Genomic DNA, 20,717 nt, shown 5'->3' with positions numbered 1-20,717 from the left:
TGTATGCAATGTTACCAAAATTTACAAATTCACGTGCAAAATAAATTATTCACAAAATTCAAAGTGAAAATTGTAAAGTTCAAAGGTGAATTTATAAATTCAACCTAACATAACAATACATTTTCATTCATCAATTATTTTTTCCTTTTGAGTAAAATTGATTACACCCCATAAATACAAACAACAATTTGCATTCAGAAAGAAAGAAAGAAAGAAAGAAATTATGCATAATGCAAAGAAAGATCGAGCAAGTTCCCATCACACCATCTCCATTCCATACACAACTTCAGGCTCAAAAATAACATTTGAGCATTAAGTTGGAGATATTTACAGCTGAAATCGAACACTAATTTTAATGAATTATACATTATCATCGGGAGAGAGGGTGAGAATGATGGAAGAATAACTATGCATAGGGTATAAATTTGCATCAAGGAAGTGAGAATACTGTTTAATAGCAATCTCTCTTTCAGGTACGTCACCAGAAAGAAAGTCAAATGGCGAAGCCTTGCCAGTGTCTACCAGAGGCTCCCATCTGTATCCTAGCCGTTCTGGCAGTGCAACGGTAACAGGCAAGTGCTTAGCATTAAAAGCAACATATATCTCCCCCTTCACCGTGTCGGTCTGGATCCAAGCTCACAATGAATAATTATAAATCAGACAACTGAAATCGAGCACCCACCACAAAAATCAAAATAAAAAAGATAATTAAATCATAAATTCATGTCAAGGGATCAAGAAGCAGGAGGATAATCAATTAAACATGATTAGTGATGCTTGGTGTTGTCTCTCCTGACCTTGATTCCTATCGTAGTAGTTTGAGATGGATTCCAAGTGTTTTTTCTTGAATCCATGACAATACTTTGTCAAAACTGTTCAAAAAATTTAGCATGTCTGGAAACTTAGAAATTTTTTGTTTGTCCATGATTATTATCTTCCGGCATTTTTCGAAAAGAGGGTCCTACCCGTATATGATATTGCGATCAAATGACAGGTAGTTTCAGAAGGAAATTAAGCATATGCAAAGGCTCAATTAAAGTGTTGAGACTGAAATATTTTGTGAAATAAAAATAGTATTTAGTGAACTAATTTGAAGTCTAGTACTTGAGAATAGTTGTGAACACATAATGAGTTATTGACAACACTTCAGACCAGGGAAAAGTGATCCATTTACCCAAAAAAATTACATTTTTCTTTGTTATTTTGTGATAATCATAATCTTTTAACATTCATTTCATCAGTTTTTTAAAAAAGATTTCCCACTTACGAGTACCATAATTGCAAATTAAAAGCTGAATCTAAAAAGATTATGACACAAAAAATGCTGTTTACCCCACTCTGAGTAAAAAGTTTCATCTAAACTTTCCATAAGCAGCGCCTGGTCACTTATGCATGACTAATGTCCTATCGCTTTTAGTTGAAAGAAAATTTATCCACTTATGACATGAGCTTAAGATGAACTGCAGTTTTGAAATTTTTAGTCCTCGTTTTATTAACGTAAATACTGTTTTTGCTGAACTGATGAAAAATAAAAATACCCAACGAGATTTTGATTAAATTTCCTCCTTTTGTTTCCTGGACAGGCTTATTCAAGTTGTTTTCAATAAGTGCCGGACATGGGGATGTAAAATGTATATCATAATCGCATATGCAATTTGAAGTTTTCATATAACCAAGGCAAAGCAGAGTACTTTTCTCATGTGATGCCATTTTGGAAGAACTTAACATAAGTCCATTTTGTGTTCAATTGAATATTTTACAGCCAACTACGAATAACACTGGATGAAAAAAAGTAGTTTGATAGAATATTGAATGTGGCCACTTAGGCAAAGCTTAAGCGGTTTCCAGGGGTGGGGCTTGAGTATAGGTTTTGGTAAAAATCTATGGCAGTACGAAAAACATACCACTGTAAAGGCCACAAAGCGGCTTGTTTCAGACCAATCTGGCATTCGAGGAACATGACCATGCCACTGTAACCTCTCTGCTGTTGGGAAGTCATTCAAGCCAAGGGACTCACATTCACTGCAAGATCACAACTCACATCATACAAGAGAAAAGTAGGTCAAACAAAAGCAAACTGCATAGAGTAAAGTTCTGTGTCACTGTGTCAAAGAAACACTCACCTGCGGAACTTGGTCATCAGGCAGCAAAATCTATAAAAATCTGATGATGATTCTTCCTTCTTATCCCATCGGAAATAGTTGATCTGCATCGGAGCAACAAACCAGTGAATACAATCAGCAGTTGCTACTTGTAGGGATTCTGAACAGCAATAGGGTGCAGGAGATCACATAATTATCATGGCAATACGTATTATTGTTTCCGCCTTTTGTGTGACCATACTCATCCCCCATGTATATCATTGGAACACCCTGGTCAAGACAAAAGAACAAGGTCAGCTTGACTAATAATGTATTTTCTGGGTTAAGATAAATTCTGATGTAACTGAATTGTGTTATTTTCTGTACCAGTAACCATTACTACAGATGGCACTGACTGGTGAGAGATCCCAGAGTAACAAGAATTCCATTCAATTTAGAGTTTTTTAACATCATAAAGTTTTCTAATGTCAGAACTTTATAAAAAAATTTGACACGCTACAAATGTTTTTCTTGTCACAGTATTGTCCATTAGCTTTTTACTCCCACCATTATATAATTATATAACTGCTTCAGGATTTTTTCAGTCATTCTATATCTTCTGGAAAGACTTCTAAGTTGTGAGACCATGTTGAGACCTCATTATAGTAAACTAGTTGGTCTCCAATCTCCACTGTTGCTATTACAGTAAACTAGTTGTTTTAAGGCTTCTCCAATCCGTTTTTAAAACTAACCTTATCAGAAGCATCAAACATCTTGTATTTTTTTCAACTTCAAGGTACTGGCATCTCTTTGTTGTCAAATACGAGTTTTCAGTTTTAATGCTTAAATAGTAATAATGACGTGATATTCTTTTTCTTGGTTTTTGTCGAAAAAATTACTTGGAGCATGTCAGTTCACTTTTCATCAGTGACCCACACCAATTGAGTTTGCCACAGCCCATCTCTCATTGTTCACAGTAGGACACAGATGGAAAAGAAAAGGCAAATGAAGGCTATGAAAATGGAAGATTGAAGGTTCAATCAAGATTATAATGGAAAAAGAAACGAGTAGGAATGGAGGTAAACTAACTTAATAGCAAAAGAGATGAGTAAAAACGGAGGCACACCAGCATATTTCGTCAAGCAAGAGAAGGTTATAAAAAAGGGATAAGAGGATTGGCGGATGGAACTATGAGGTCCTATCCATGTGTTCCTCCAAAATACAAAAGCAACTTTTAGAAATAGACAATCCTCAGATAGTTATGGTGGTCTGGGGAAGTTGGAATTGAATTATGCTTGAACATTGATGAAATTACTTTCTTTGTTTTTTTTTTCCTTTTTTTCCAAGGAAAATATAGGATGTGGCTATGAAGGCGAGTAACAAACCCCCTAAACAAAACTCTTTCTTTTCTTGTCTTTCATAATCTTTCATTCCATGTGCAGAATGGCATGGTGCGAAATTTTCTTCCTCTTTCTTTTCCCATTAATCCTTTACAAAAACAGCTGTTTGAGGAGTCTTAGAATAGAATCCAAGCAACAAGTAGAAAAGTGCAAAACTTAGCATTTGCTGCTTAAAAATTAATCAATTGGTTAACAAGAACATAAAATCTCCCTAATGTAGATGTGAAAGTATAAATTGAACCTTACTTGTGAAACCATGAGACAAACAAAGAAATTTCGCATTTGCCGTTTCCTCAATTTCTTCACCGAAATGCTTGCAAACTCTCCTTCCTATGTGGTGATGGATGAAACAGAATAAATTAACATAACTAGGAATGCCAAATAAACCATCTCATGGAATTGTCTAAGTTACGTAAATTAAAAATTTGCCCTAAGAAGGGGGTGTAGATTCAAGAATGAGTTGACATGCCGCAAAATCTAATAAATTTGCTTCTTTATTCACTTCATTAAGCATAAAATTGGGTATTCCAATCAAGAGTAAAGGATACATATACATCTTAGATTTCAGCCAAAAAGGGAAACAGTTCAGAACTTTTTTCTTTTTACTTGAAAATAAGTATTGAGAGACCAAAGAGAGTATAACACAGAGGATAAGACAGCCTCCTTCCCATAAAAAACCCAACTTACAGCTACAAAGGACATCTAAGAGGGGGAAGGCCTAAAAATAACATCCTCTAATTAAGTTAACTAACCCTCAAAGAAACTCTGCTAAAAGCTCCAGAAAAATAAGCTCCTAGAAGCAAAAAAACAAAAACCCACCTTGTCACACACAGCAAAGCATAAGAAAAATACTGATTTTTAAGCATGTATTATTTTCCATCAAAAGACTTCATAACCCAGCAAAAATATAAGATTTCAAAGAATCTTGGCATCTTTGCTACTTAATTCAAGTGAACTGGCCCTAAACCTCATACAACTCATATAATTTCTTGGTAAACTACATAAAAACCTTCCTACTCAAGTTGACAACATGAATAAGACAATCCCAAAGATAAGCATAACTAACTTTACCAGTCCACAGTTCCAGCTATTGTTATGATTCTCTCCATCATTGTTGTCTTCCCCATTGGCCAAGTTATTTTTGTTATTATAGGTCACTAAATCAGCCAAAGTAAAACCATCATGTGCACATACGAAGTTGATGCTGTTCCATGGTTTCCTTCCTCCTTCCTGATTCATTGATTCATTCAGAAACCACACTTGCAGTATTGCACAGTTGCAGCATAAAATTTCAAATCTATCATGACAAATGGATGATAGCATGGTATTCAGTATATAGTATCTTGTATACACCACAAGCATTAGAGCATATTTAGCAGATTTCTCTTCATTTGGATGTCCAGCACCATATTATTATTTCAAGGAATGAGGATATACAGATACTGTAAGCAAATGTTCTAGGTAGCATGGATTGTGAATGATCCAACATTAATTTGTTATTTGAAGAATATAAAACATATAAATAACATGTTAGTAAAATGATTCACTTTAAAATTGCAGATAATAACATCAATACTATCAAATAGAAGGAATTACAGATGTAAGAACTAGAAAGACAAACACTAAAAAGGCACACCTGGTATAAGTTCGGGCTTCCACATAGGCATTCAGCAAAAGCACCAGAGAAACCATCTGTACCCTTGATAAACTGCCTCACAATGTCACGATACTGATTGACCAAAAAAAAAAGAGGAGGAAAAATCAGCCCAAGCCTGTATACCTAACGAAATATTGCCAATGTATATTTTAGCAAAATCTTCTCATGTTATGATTGTAATTTCCCCCAAATAGAACATAAATATATTACACTGTAAGATGTGGCGACAATAATTCTTTTCTTTGATCTCTTTCAGCCATATACTTTTTGACTTTCTTTTTTCTTGACTTTCATTTTTGAGCTCTTTATTTGTTTCTCAGCACTTAAAATTTGAATTAAAATGCACCAGGCAACTCATATACTTGTACAACTTACAGTTTCAACAGGGGGATTCCATGTGAATAATACAACAATGAATTGCACCACACCATACATAATTTCAGCTTAGTGGAAAGTACAAGCTCTGAGGTTTTGAGAGCAATATGCAAATGGTGAGATTGTTAACATTAGCAAACAGATAGAGGGTCAAACAGAACTAAAGTTGCTCCCAGTTGACTCATCAATATGTTGGGGCATGAATTTTTCATTTTAAGAACATAGGCTATCTTGGAAAAGATAAAAATGGAAGGTCTAATGCCTCAGAGATTAAGAATTCAACAGGTACTGATATTGTACATTCTATGGAAGTGAACATTTTGAGACCAATATGAGAAACAATATTAAGTCTTAATTTCATTTGGTCCAGGCATTACATATAGCCACTTATTCTTAAGTTTGCTTCAAACCTTTGACTTTTCTATATATGCCTGTGGTAGAAGACTACAGTATGAGATGCTTCAATTGGTCATGCTATTCAAGTAATCATGATATTTATCAAGATTAAATTCCCAAGTTCTGTGTAAAATCCTTGATCAGAAACGATGTTCTTGAGATTGGGAAAGATATGAAACCAGAGGCATTTTTTGTTGAGAAACACTCACAATATAATGAAGGGTGAAAAGATTTATGAAATAATAACCAATGAGAATAGAATTATGAAGACAATTAAGATCAGCTATAATAATGAAAACACTGGCTGCATGTTGATAACAATGGTGACAATTAATGGTCAATAGTTATGACCCTGGTTTTGTTGTAAAACCCATGCAGCTAGTTGCTGCCAAATTCAAGATTGCAAACTTCAAGAAAAGGCGGGAATATGAGGGGTAGCATGGAAAGCGAATTCATTGCAGATATTTTATCTGGCGTTGCAATCAGAATTTATATTCGTCAGAGGTTGATTGAAATGAATATATAAATAATGATTTAGTTTCCACACTGACCTTTCCATTCCATTCTGACCATATTTGCCAATGAGGAAAACAACCAACTTGATACAAGCCTCCTGCATCCCATGCTTCAGCTATGAGCTATTTAAAAAGGATACAAAATGAAGTTAATGCAACTGAGTATCGGCATAAAATATAACAGAATCAGAGTGAATCAGTCTAAATCAGCTGCTACTACCGTGAACTTACTAAAACCATAACAAGATCATTACATCAAAAAAAAAAAAAAAAAAAAAAAAAAAAAAAAGAGATAATGATAAACTTTACAAGATATTAACTGCATAATAACCTAGAGAACATTTTTTATTCACAATTTTTTTCATGTTCTTAATCATTACTTAACTTTTTTTTTTTAATCATTAATTGTTTAAAAAAAACCACAAGATAATGCAATATTGTGTTTTGGACTTTTTGTCTTTTTTTTTTTTTTTTCAATTGTCATTGAATTTTACTATTGATTCACATTCATGAAATAATTTGGCTACTTATATACAAGATGGGAAGAAAACTAAAAATTGAAGAAAGTTGTCCCCTGCAGTTGATATTTCCTTTTGCGTGTAATGTTAATCAATAAAAAGGACATTAGAAAACCTAGCAACAAATGGAAAACACTTAAAAACTTGTTGTTCATGAATAATAAATAAAAGAACACTATCATTTCACACTATGATGAATCAGAAAACCCTCTGAAATGTCCATATCGCCTGTTTTTCAAATGTATTTACTGTCATTTCCCAAGTGATTGTCGAATAATTGTTGCTGTATCTATAAATCATATATCGGACACTCCAATTTCAGTTCTGAATCAAGCATTTCCTCATTGCACTAGCAATAATTGAAACCCTTATATAAATGAATGAGACCAGCTACCAATTAATTATCAAACTAATACAAGTCAAATAATAATATACAATGCCCTGTTAAAGAAATGTCCCAGATGAGAATTCAAAGTGACAATTAAATCTAATCCAGAAAAAAATTTAAAAAAATGGATATTAATTGAACTAATATTATTTGCAAATAAATTTTTCAAGGAAGGCAGTAGATGAGGCTAAAGTAAAGTCTATATATAAGATATACGAAAAGCTTTGAAACATGAGTGAGTGGCATATCCACACTCTGTCACGAACAAGGAAAGGCAATGGTCAAATCAGGTGCAGAAAAAATGAATGCAAAGAAATTGGTAAAAGTTAAAGATAGTAAAAAAAGGAGATGTTATTTCCATAGGCTATTTAGTGGTAACTCAGAAGATCTTAGAAATCTTAATATTCAAATGGAAGAAAATACTGCTAATTATACTTTTTAAGGATTAGAACATTAGACACCAAGGAAGATTTAGAAGTTATGAACTAATAAAGATATTAAAAGCATTGGGCCATTATGGAGTCCCTATTGAAGAATTTGAAGTGTCTTGGGAGGGAGCGAAATTGACTAGATTGTTGAGGGAGCTACTGCTATCGATGAAATGCTTGACGACCGAAGGACCGCCCCTATTTTCCTATATTTAAAAGTAAGATTCTAAATTGCCATAGGGATTGCAAATGGTACAAGACATGAAAATGTGGGACTTGACGCACATCAACTCACCAATGCAGGACAATAACCTAAACCGAAAAGGAGGATTCAGGGGACTGACAGTTGTTAGCTGATGTTACGATGACTTTACTTCTAGTTGTGATTCTCAACCATTGGAAAGATTAAAACTATTATCTATTATCAGAATCCATATTTCATACTCCATTATTTTGAGCATTCAAGGTCCGCCACCCTTGTAAAGGGTGAATTAAGCTTTGATATTTTCTCAGTTACAAAACAGGCTAAAACAGGTGACATCTTCACCATATTTCAAGGAACAAAGAAATATCAACTGGAGAAGACAACTTCCTTCTAAAAAATCTACAAGGTGAGACAACCAAAATTGTCTACCATATCCTTACCCATGTTGACTTTGAAATTCTAGATCTCCAATGACCTGCTTTAATAGTAGCACGCTAAAAGAATTCATTATCTAACAATTCATAACTATTAGGCCAAAGTCTCACAGAAGAAAATGACAAACAGAATCTACAGAAGATACCTTTACTTCACGAAGTATTGGATCATTACTTATCATGTCAATCAATGGAGGACTGCTAAGAGGGGTGCCAGTCGTCAGCAAGTCGCCCTCTACGGGATTCCCAAATACATTAACTGCATCCCAAAGACTTGTTGAGAAAGAACACAAAGAAGCAACAGTAAGAAAATTGAACTAAACAAATATTTAATATAAAATCACACAAGTATATAGAGTTATTCAGATTGTTTAACTAACCTACTACCCCTGGTCATGATAGAAGCAAGATCAAAGCGGAAGCCATCCACATGCATTTCTATTACCCAATATCTGCATCACAAGAGAGCAATGCCAAAACCTTCTAACACACACAATAGCAAAGAAGGAAAGTTGCAACCAAAGAATAGCACAAATCATGAATTAATCCATAATCTGCAAGCAAGAAAATAAACAAAAGAAAAAATAATGATAGAGCATGCATGTTCTGCACATTTGATGTCCTATTCTCTGACTACATATTAAAAAACAGATAAACTCAATATACATAGTTTGTAGAACATTACTGGTATACAGATGAAAGGATTACACCAAAAGCACTTATCCCCTTTACACAAGTAAGAGGTCACTAAAAGGCAAGGACGTGGTATAACCCTAGCAAAAGAAAATAAATATTCTACATGAGAGAAATGAACAAAATCTACAACAGGAAAGCGTTAATTAAAAAAAAAAGACAAAACTTATTACCTTCTATAAAATTTTAGGAAAAAAAGAAAGTAAGGAACCATATACGCAACAGATAAACAATTCATTTTGGAATTCTAAACCATTCCTAAGCCATGTATGATACTTTAACTGCGAGTCTGATGCATTATTAGATCAATTTTCACTGTCCAAAATAATGATATCTAGAAAAGGAATTAAACGTAAAATTACAGAAATGGTATTTGGCAGATACATGGTGTCATCCTTTTTTTTTTTCCCTTTCAATGTTAGCCATAAATTGGCATAGCCAGCTCATGCATACCTTAAACAGTCTAATATAAATTGGCGCACGATAGGATGATTACAATTGAATGTGTTTCCACAACCTGAATAATTGTAGAACTCTCCCTGTAATGACATATAGTAAGAGTTAGCTTACAATAATAACATTAATGCAAATTATAAATCATTAAATTGTAGTCCAACTTTTAAACCCTTCATAATATGGATAGCTTAAAAACTCAAAGATAAGTCAAGGATCATCAGCATTTATTGCCCAAGATAAAAGATCATGCAAAGTTCAACTAGAAGGACAAAGTTGTTATATCCATATTGCCACAAGTATTGTTGATTTATTGAAACATGTATCAAATATGGATTAATCCATTTTGTTTTAAATTGAACACTGGAAAGCAGAAATAAAATCTATATGATCATACTAGTCTCATTGAGATTGAAATTCCAAAGAGAACACAAAAATTGAACGTTAATAGTATTTTTAAGGACAGAAAGGGAAACAATGGTCAATCATCAATCAAAACATGAATGGAGAAAAAGACTAAAGTGGATAGAGAAACCATATTGAAGAGATTAACTGAATCTGGATAACATCTTAGGCAAGACATTTGATCCTCATGAAAAATATGCAGACATTTTCATTTCCCTTCCATCATTTGGAATCATCTATCTTCAAGTCATATTTATGACTAATGGATCACATTATTTTTCTAAATTAATTCATTTTATTTAACATCTGAAACAACTTGCATCATCTCAAGCACTATACCTTTGGAGCAAGCATGTAATAGACACTGTTATCAACTCCTCTAAAAGATAAGATGGGGCCTTTTTCGTTGCCTTCAGCTGTGTGATTGAAAACAACATCCATAATCACCTGTTCAAATAAAATAAGGTAAGAATGTTTAGAAAACCTCGCAAGAGAAAATCCACAACATAGTGCAACCAGCTGTCACCTCAATTCCTCGTTTATGAGCTTCTCTAACAAGAAGCTTGAATTCATTAATTGCATCATGGCCACAATTACGTGTCCCAGCAGAAGAATATCTTGTCATAGGTGAAAAGTAATTGACAGTTGAATATCCCCAAAAGTTCATCCTGAAGAAGAGATTTAGTAAGAAGTTGAGCTCAGAAAATGAATTTGTTTGTAAAATTCATGTCGTTTCTTAAGTTTTGAAATTTATGAAAATGTTAATTATATCTTATGTGCACATCTACATAAGGAAATAGATACATGCAAACTAATCCTTTTGAAATGCACCAGTCTTACAAATGAAGATGCGCTTACTCATCTACTTAGCCATAAATAGCTAAAGGAGAAGAAAGGAAACTCCAAGCAAAGATCCAAAATAATGTTGAGATGAAAGAGTTGTTAAAAGTAAACAACAAAGATGCACAGACACAGATTAGAATGAAAACAAAAGGAGAGAAAGACAAACCACAAGAAATTTTTACATGTGGCCACATTCACGTAGAGACTCCAAGAACTTTTCACTATGAACGAGAAAGCTACAAGCTCCTATTTGTAGATTACTGGATTTTCCTTCTAAAAATAGGAATATCGAGAAACTCGAAAGTACAAAAATATTCTCCATTACAAGACTCTCCTGCTGCCTCAAGATTTTCACTGTGTATTAGCTTCTTTGAATATAAGCCACAATCCGAACAGCAGTATCATCGGGATGGGTTTGAGGCATCAATCAAAACATAAAGATTCTTCAGCCAGCAAATGAGTTCTCAGGTAATACATGTGTGTACAGAAGAAGCTTATCTGAATCGTTAATAGCTCTACATAATAATTTTTCAGGTAAATTAGATTAAGGTATAAAGACAGTGACCATATGGTAAGATTTTCAGGAGCATTGTAGAAACAGATTGGAGATTTAAGCAACATATGATATGACGAAGCATAATAATCTAGAGTTTAGGGAATAAAGAAATCATTTGCATTATGTGCTGGCATCCGATTGCTCATAGTCAAATATCAACAAGAAGAACAGGAAGTGATCAGCAATAAAATAGTATTAATGGTGCTCCATTCTCATAATACCTTCTTGACTGCCTATGAATTCAAATTCAGATTTATCTAGGGGCTACAGCTTTAACATGGAATTACCTGAATGTTCACAAGCTAATACATCTTATATACTATAAACAAGTTACTAGCAAAAATAAACATGACCATACTTGTAGTCACCCAAGACAGAATTGTAACTGTAGTACTCCAGCTCATTGAACTCATGGCATGGCATTAACTCTATACAATTGACGCCAAGTTCCTGAAAACCAGCAATTCCAAGTAAGGAACAGTTAGAATCAGGATGAAAAACATATACCATATGCCCCAATAAAACCAGCATAGCATCAAAGAGAATATCGAAAAAATATTTGGAGGGAAATTTCCAGGTGATAATTAGGGTGCAATACTTCAAGAGTTGGGCTCTGTTGATTTTAGAAAGCTACTTGCAAACACCACCAAAAATAACAGTATGTAAAATAGATAGTATTTTAGAAAACAATCTCTAGCACCCTGAAATGTATCACACATGAAATGGAAGATGCCACAAGAAAAATGCTCCAGATTGTATCAGCTAAGGTAATAGGCACATCAATCACACCAGCTGAAAATAATAGAACATGATGAGGTCCAGATAGAGAATGCATTGCAAATTTCAAAAATAACTAGTTGCAGATTCTAATGAAATTAACACATCCAAAGAAGACAATAGCACGACTTGGGAATAGAAAATATTGCCTATTTGTACCCAAGATAATTTTCCTTATATCTAAAGAGATACCTAAAATGGAAATCTAATATTTGGAAATATGGGGGAATAAAATAATAAAGGACCATCCTCTCACTCAGCCACTACAAAGTAGTGGAATTCTCTAAGGACTCACTCCTGGAAAGCCAGACTCACTGCATGAATCTCCATTTAGCACTCAACTACGTAAATGTTTCAGCTACCACAAACCAGACTCCACCAATATATTTATGCATGTAGTGCATACGGAGACTGATAGCAATAATTCTCTAGGACTTAAAGAAATAATACTACTCATATTTAGTTAAACTGGTTTTTTTCGATGTGCATTACACATTGTTTACAGTCGTTGTACGTACTTTGTGATAATTTTTATATGCAGTACTTTTTTTTATTTTTTTTGATTTATTGTATAATATTATAAACCGTCTATATTAATAAGTATCCCTGTTTCAAAAAAACCTTTAAAAATTCGGCTTCCCTTTTTTGGTTCAAATATTAGGTTTATATAATAACAAATTACAAAAATATTAGTATTTCGAATTAGTTAAATGTTTGAACTTTTTAAATACTTTCAATAAAATTGAATTTTTTCCATATAAATTTTTTACAATGGAGAAATATTATTTCATGAACAATCCTAAAGATATTCCATTATATATTAATTAGAAATCATTGGAATATGCAAAAGAAAAAGAAAAGAGAGAAAGAAAGAAAAAAACAGCTGAAAAATACATATTTACATTGAGTATATATACAATCGTCATACACCTACACAATAATTGGTTTCATAAAAAATAAAAAATAAAAAAAAAAAAGATTCAGCCACTACACAAGGAATCATCATTACATAAGCAATATTTCTGGAATTCGAAATCAAAAAATTATCTCAAGAATCTAATAGGATTTCTGGGATTCAATGGATTGCTTGTTAAAGAGAAATAAAATTAGAGTTTGCAATTAGAGACTACCCTAATTTTATGTATCTTAAGAGACGAGAGATCTACCGACATTTTTTATAAGACTTCAACCATATTTGTTGAGGAAAGAAATTTTCTGATGCAACTTTTTTTATTAAAAAAAGAAAAAAGAATGAAAAGATTAAAGCCTAATCTAAGCCTTATATGCACATGAAAACAAAATTGAAAAAATAATAATTAAAAATTCGTATAACTTGGAGCCAGAGAGTTTTAATCGTCTTTTTTCCTTCTTCAGTTTTTGCACCAAAGATCTAATATATAATAAAGTGCTTGACACTATGGATTAATATTCTTTAAAAAATTTATTAATTAAATTTCTATTTCTTAATTGAGAAGTTTTATACTAATTAAATTTCTAATATAATAAGAATATACTAACTTACTAATTTAAATCTTTACAAATGATTTCCTGATTCTTAATTAAGAAGCTTATACTAATTCAAATTTCTAATACAATAAGAAGGTAGGAAATCAAAATAACCAATCAAACTACAGATTTTTAAAAAATAATAATATCTTATCTTATTTTTTACCTAATCAAAATAGACGGCAATTTGTAATTATTAAATTTAACCATATTCTTTTTTATTAATCCTAATGTTCCCCCTCCCCATTCGTACTTTATATATATTCTAGATATCAACAAATTACTCTCCCATGAAGCCTAATTGTGGAAATGCACCAAAATCTACCTTCAGATGATCAAGCTTTTCCACAACACCGAGATATGTCCCAGGGAATTCAGTCCTGCTTGATTCATGTTGTGTAAAACCTCGAACATGCATCTCATATATCATGAGATCTTTCTGTGGATATTTCAATGGTAAATCTCCTTCCCAGTCAAACTGCAAATATCAAAAGGCTAAAATCATGTTTGAGTAGTAACCATTTTGATAGATATTGGAGAACAAATTGGAAAACAACAGTTAGTCTGATAAGAAAATTTAAGCTAAAATGAAAAATTGACTATCTTCCCCAAAACTTGTGCAGAGTAAAAATTTTAACAGTTCAATCAAAACAAACTAACTATTCAGATTCATGAAAACATAAAAAATGGGTCCTCCCAATTAATTCAAGAAGCTAACAAGGATTTGGTTTCAATTTCAACCTAATATGTTGCCTACTATAATTTAGTAGATCTAAAATAGATTTCGTCAACATAAACTAAGTTGATCTGAAAAAGCAGCATCAGTCATTAAATTTAAAATAAATTTAAAACACCCAACTAAAATAATCAAAGAGATTAAAATCAAAAGAAAATTAAAAAAAAAATCAATAGATAATGATTTTCTTTGAAGCCAAATTAGGCACAATTTAGGAACTCAAAAGTGGATGATTTGTACAGCACATATCATAAACACTGCACTCCTAGTGATTTGTATTCTACATCATACAATCCAAATTATTGATCATTGGTAATTGGAATGCTCAAATTAGCATTCCAAAGTGCAAACAAGAATGGGAAGAGAATCAAACAATCTTAGTCACACAAATCTCAGATATATTATTCATTCATTATTATGCAGTGCATTATTGGATTTAGATTTATTTTATTTTATTGATTTAGTGAAAAACCATTTTTTAAAAACTGGAACTAAGTTATTATAACTGTAGGACATTAGAATATCCTTGTAGTTTTTCTTATTTTAATCCACTATATGATGTTTCCCATAGCTTTCTATACATATGCAATCAGGATAGTTATATTTTCTTCCAATTTAATGATTCAAAAACCTAATAAAAGCATGACCACTGCACCACATTTTACAATAGGACATTTTACCTTCCCATTTTCATTCTACATGCCAGAGGATCCATGCTTTAGGTAACATAGGACAACAGACAAGCCATATTGAAAGTCAAAAGTCAACATAAAAAAACTTCACCATTGCTTCTTTCAATTGTAATGGCCACACTTTCTTAATTATAGAAATACTCATCTACAATTTAACATCTTTTCCAAGAACTCCAAATAAATTTTCACTATTGATAACGAAATCACTTGCAAAATTAGTTTGCCCAACAATCAAAGAGGACCATAGATTAAATGTTCTTTTCAGGTAATGAAAGTGTCAATAGTAACAGAGAAATTTTCATTCCAGCGGAGTACCTTATCTCGAGCAGCCGGTATCATTCCAGCCATTTGAGGCCAGCAATTATCATCAGGTCCTAAAACACCAAACTCCCCTCTGCTTATAACTGCCTAGACAAATAATCAGAAATCAGCATCCAAACACTCTGCCGAAATAAATTCATAGAAAAATTACATAGTCAAGAAACTAAATATAACTCTATCAAGAATTAATAAAGAAACCATAACAACTAACAAGCACTAACTTTTGCATAAGGATCCAATACAATCTCAGAAGACTCAAAGTAATGCCCTTCCTCTGGAGATAATTTTCCATCAAATCTGTACCCATATAACATATCTTTAAAATCTCCTTTGAGAAATACATGCCAAATATCCCCAGTCTTATTGGTGAGAGGATCAAGTGGGATTTCCTCAGTCACCTTATTCTGCACCAGCATATGAAAACAATAATTAATTAATTTAGAAACAAAAGAACAAAAAGAAGAATTAATTAACTAACTAACCTTAGGCAAATCATCAAGAGAAATCAAACAGAGAGAAGCAGAAACAGCATTGGTTGAATACACAGAAAAATTAACTCCGTCATCGCTAGCAGTTGCACCAAACGGCGCCGGATGGCCTTCAGATACCTGATAACGTCGCCGTAATTTAGGCTGGTCGACAACCACCATAGTCTCTACCTCTGCACCACCTCCAGAATCTCTTCTGGAAGCCTGAATCAATGGATGAGAACTCTTACTATTACAAGAAAATGTCCGCCGGAATTTGAGAAAATTATCGGAATCATTCTTCTTGAAAGGAAGATTCAGCACTGGAAAAGTGAACAAGCGTGAAGTACTACTGAATTGAATTAAATCCATTTTTTTGTTACTGTTACTGTTAATTGATCATGAACTCATGACCATTGTCGTCTTCTTCGTCGTAATCTGTAAAGAGTTGAGGGACTGAAAACTGTGAACTTGTTTTAGCTGGCTAAGCATAAGCCGTTGTTGCTCGATGTAAATAACGGAACGGGATATTATATAGGAAAATTAATTATTTAATCCCGAGGTTTCACGAAATTATTTAAGTAACAGCTACTTTCAAAATGAATTTACAGAGTCATCCTGACGTGTGTATCCCTGAATATAAATAGTCCTTTTGTACCCGTGAATATGAGAAAATATAGCAAATTGACAAACTTACCCTTCTCTTCTTTTTTCATCCCGCATCAAGCTTCGAAAAGCTGATCCAAGAGAATTTCAGAATATTTTTTCCTATCTCCGCCAGAAATTAGAGCATTGTAAGTAAATACATCAGGCAACAGGCCTTTGTCAAGGATTTCAGAGAACTTGACAAAGAATCTGAACAAAGAAGTTCAATTTGAAAAAAAAAAAAAAAAAAAAAAAAACCTCCTTTCGATATAAACTTGATGTTACTGAAGGCATCATCGTTGGAGGTGGAGATTCCACTCTTAACTCACGCGCCACCGGTATCGTCACTTCTGTGGCTCAGAATACAATCGAAATCAATGATGATGAAGATGACAATGACGGTCCCTTTTTTTGACTTAGAGTTTGCTGTGCCTGACTAGGAGGACGACGATAAGAAAGAAAAGGATGGCGTTAGTTTTGCAGAGGAAAACGACGACATTGAATCTGAAAACGAAAACGATAATGAAGGTACGGCGGTGGTGGAGGCGGAGATGGAGGTACAGGTGGAGTGGAGAAGATGGCGGGGATAGGGATGTTGATGGCAGAGGCGGCGATGGTGGAGGAGGCGATGCAGGCGAAGGTGGTGGAGAGGCAGAGAAGGCCTGACATTCATATTGCCCAGGGGTACTCTCGTCATTTCACATATCACTTAACGGAGAAAACCCTCTGAATTAGACGGAAGGATCACTTATATTAACTGATGCGAACGAATAGATATTCGATAAAAACTACTTAAATAATTTTATCAAACCTCAAAGGATTAAATAATTAATTTTCCTGTTATATATATTATAAAAATAAATAAAAGGCAAATGTCATTTAAAGTTTTTCTTTTTTAATTTTTTGTCTCTGTTTTTAACAAAAATTAAATGAATAGATAGAGGGTATTTTCCTATTTTTAGAAAAAATATAATGAAAAAAATTGTAAAAATTAGTAACCAAAATACAAATTACAAAATTTTTTTTCTTGTTTGTACGTATTTCTACTTCAACTAATTTTTGTTTTTTGGTATAAAAAGGCAGGAAAATGCATAAGATATAGAGCTTAGAGTGCGCTACACTGTTAGCATCATGAACAATCCAACCCAACAAACCTGAAGTCACACTGAAAACCTAAATACCTAACGGAAACTTATTTCAGCTAATTTTTAATTAGGGAAAAGTAGAAAAAAGAAATACCATATACTTTCAATATATTTTTTATTTTAAGGTCTATAAATAGACATTTGATTAAAAAAATTCTACATTTTATTTTATTAATACTTTATTGTATAATATCTTAAAATCGGTAACATAATTCGAGAGCAGTGTTAAACGACACAACATGTGTCTGACTTAACTATCCATAATTGTGTATTTAATTAGTTGCCCTATTTGTTAACTTTTTTTTTAATTACTTTTTGCTTTGTTTCATCTTTCAAATCCTCTTTTAAATTGGAATTACTTGAAATCGACAAGTACCCATATCTTCCTTTTGAGTAAAAACCGAATATCCAGCACCAACATTGTTATCATTCATGTTGAACACATTCAGAAAGTCCCAAGCAAATACTTTTGGTGGAGGTAGCAACCCGGTGGTTGCCTTTGAGGACTCAACTCCGTCTATTGTGAATCTATCATCAGATATCCGAAATACCCACAATTTTCATAATAACTCGAATGCCCATTAACAATTGGATCCTCGTATACTACCTCTTCATCAAAGTGGCTGACTTCTTCATGTAATACATATTAAGGAGGATTGGAGAAGGGATGCGGATAGGGATAGGGATAGGGATAGGAATAGGAATAGGAATAGGGATAGGGATATGAATTTGGTTTTGGATTTTATCCGGTATAAGTTTAACTCTAATTCCCTCATGGAGGATAATCAGGAAAACCATAAGAAGTTGAAGGTACTTCTCATCGACGTGGCAACATTTTTTTTATATATAAATACTATATCGGTTAAATAATATTTGTTACATTTGAAAAAATAATTTATTTTAAAATACTTGTTACATTTGTGGTCTTAAAGAATAATAATTATTTTTTCATGTTTACCTTTGTATATGGCCAATAATTATTTGGTATTTGGATATATTAAATTATTTGGTGTTTGGATGTATTAAATTAAGAGTGATTTATATAATATGTTTTTTTTTTTTGTTAATGTCAATTTATAGTGTGTAGCCTATCTATATAAATTGAAATCACTGTCATATCTATTACAGCTCTGCTGTTACAGCTAGCTTTCTGCTGTCATTTGACTTGCATGGTCATTGCCATTAATTTAGGTGGCAATTGGCTGATTGCCGTTGATTTGGGTTGCTAATTTAGGAATTTCTATGTAAAAATATTTTCCTTTCCTTGTTTGTTTGATTTGGTTCTATTTTGGTAGTTTAGCTTTTATTGGGAGAATATTTTGATAGCTGTATATGTTGTATATATTTTGATCTTTCTGTGACAATGAAATTGAATTCTCTCTTTCCAAGTAACCTATAGTTTGTTCATGGTATCAGAGCCATGGTTGACGAAAAGAAAAATGATGAGAGTTCTGGAATAGAAAAGAAAAGTTACAATCCTTACACACTGAATTCGAATGATAACCCAGGTAACTTGATTACCCAAGTTCAGTTGAAGGGTGAGAATTATGAAGAATGGGCACGGGCTATGCGGACTGCATTGTGAGCCAAAAAGAAATATGGTTTTGTTGATGGAACTATCAAACAACCAGCGGATGATTCGACGGATCTAGAAGACTGGTGGACAGTTAATTCTATGTTGGTTTCGTGGGTACTTAACACCATTGAACCAACTCTTCGCTCGACTATCTCTCACATAGAAAGTGTGAAGGTTTTGTGGGAAGATATTAAACAGAGATTCTCAATTGGAAATGGTCCGCGAATGCAGCAACTAAGATCAGATTTGGCAAATTGTAAGCAAGATGGTCAGTCCATTGTCTCTTACTTTGGGAGACTCAAATTGTTGTGGGATGAAATAAACAATTATGATCAAATCCCAACATGTGTTTGCACAGGTTGCAAATGTAATCTGACCATTGAATTGGAACGAAAGCGTGAAGAAGAAAGAGTCCATCAATTTCTAATGGGCTTGGATGAAGAAGGGTACGGAACGGTACGCTCTAATATTTTGAGTACCGAGCCTCTACCCAATGTAAATCGTGCTTATGCTATAGTTGTTCAACAAGAGCGGGTAAGAACTGTTACGCGAACTAAGGAAGAAAGAGGTAATCCCATGAGTTTCGCAATTCGATCAAGTGGTCGAAATTCAGGGGGGGATAAGGATAAAAGTGTGATTTGTTCTAATTGCAATTAAGACAGACATGAGGCTACAAATTGTTTTCAACTGATAGGATATCCTGAATGGTGGGGTAACAGGCCGCGTGGAAACTTGACTGGACGTGGAAATGGAAACCAAAGGCGTGGTAAAAGAGGAGGAGCTCGTGCCAATGCCACACAACGAATTGGAAATGACAGTGGGCGTGCAAACATTACTGATTCAGATCGAAAAGGTCTTATTGGATTGAATGATGAGCAATGGACGACATTGCTGGGCATGTTGAGTTCACATCAAAATGGTACTGATGAAAGGATGACAGGTAAACAAAAACTTTTTCCTTGGATTATAGACACAGGCGCTTCTCATCATATGACAGGAACGCTGGATTTTTTGCATGATTGGCGTGATATTGAGCCATGTTCAGTTGAATTACCTGATGGAGAAGAGACCATGGCAACGAAAGAAGGAACTGTATTCCTTGGAGGAGATTTGATATTGCGACGAGTATTATATGTGCCCAACTTAAAATGCAATTTGATTTCTGTTTCACAACTTCTTAATGACTCACAATTTGTTATTCAACTCACTAATAAGATTTGTGCTATACAGGACCTAAACTCGAGGAACCTGATTGGAGCGGGTGAGCAAAGAGAGGGGCTTTATTTTCTCAAAGGTGTGGCTTCATTACGTGCTCATAAGGTGGCTGTTGTGGGATCTTTTGAGCTTTGGCATAAAAGAATGGGTCATCCCTCTTCTAAAGTTGTTGAATTAATTCCAGAAGTTGGTAGAATAGCTAGGAAAAATAATAAAACTTGTGACGCTTGTTTTAGAGCAAAACAAACAAGAGAGGTATTCATTTCTAGTGACAGTAAAGCTAAAGATTG

The 20,717-nt window shown here is 33.5% G+C and overlaps 1 protein-coding gene and 1 pseudogene across 3 annotated transcripts; one reads left to right on the top strand and one right to left on the bottom strand.

The window, feature by feature from the left end:
• Positions 1-98: 98 nt before the first annotated feature.
• Positions 99-16,677, bottom strand: ISA1 (isoamylase 1). 3 transcript variants are annotated; one of them, XM_012220144.4, is made up of 18 exons: positions 15,862-16,669; positions 15,601-15,783; positions 15,374-15,466; positions 13,956-14,108; positions 11,706-11,797; positions 10,475-10,616; positions 10,288-10,395; positions 9,544-9,629; positions 8,778-8,849; positions 8,544-8,670; positions 6,461-6,547; positions 5,118-5,210; positions 4,553-4,711; positions 3,728-3,811; positions 2,292-2,372; positions 2,124-2,206; positions 1,905-2,022; positions 99-624 (listed from the first exon to the last, which is right to left on the bottom strand). In XM_012220144.4, exons 1-18 carry the CDS (start codon positions 16,216-16,218, stop codon positions 361-363), a joined length of 2,382 nt encoding a protein of 793 aa, XP_012075534.1. In that variant the 5' UTR covers positions 16,219-16,669; the 3' UTR covers positions 99-360. The 3 variants fall into 3 exon arrangements, with proteins under 3 accessions (XP_012075534.1, XP_089582956.1, XP_089582955.1); XM_089726829.1 differs by having other exon boundaries at positions 525-664; positions 15,862-16,677; XM_089726830.1 differs by lacking the exon at positions 15,862-16,669 and having other exon boundaries at positions 15,374-15,462; positions 15,601-15,741.
• A 2,863-nt stretch (positions 16,678-19,540) lies between these two features.
• LOC149493081 (uncharacterized) lies at positions 19,541-20,477 on the top strand (annotated as a pseudogene).
• Positions 20,478-20,717: the final 240 nt, after the last annotated feature.

This window comes from Jatropha curcas, chromosome 10 (assembly GCF_041381405.1).
Source record: "Jatropha curcas cultivar XTBG-Jc1 chromosome 10, XTBG_Jcur_1.0, whole genome shotgun sequence".
NCBI lineage: Eukaryota > Viridiplantae > Streptophyta > Magnoliopsida > Malpighiales > Euphorbiaceae > Jatropha > Jatropha curcas.
The sequence above is the reverse complement of the archived record's forward strand: the minus strand, read 5'-3'. Positions and strand labels throughout refer to the sequence as shown.

Excerpts from the sequence above, each read along its gene's own strand:
- ISA1 (XM_012220144.4), bottom strand. The coding sequence starts at position 16,218 with ATGGATTTAATTCAATTCAGTAGTACTTCACGCTTGTTCACTTTTCCA. Across the intron at positions 2,373-3,727 it reads TTTGTCTCATGGTTTCACAA|GGTGTTCCAATGATATACAT; the intron begins GTAAGGTTCAAT and ends TGTCTTGACCAG. Across the intron at positions 2,207-2,291 it reads CGTATTGCCATGATAATTAT|ATCAACTATTTCCGATGGGA; the intron begins GTGATCTCCTGC and ends GCTCCGATGCAG.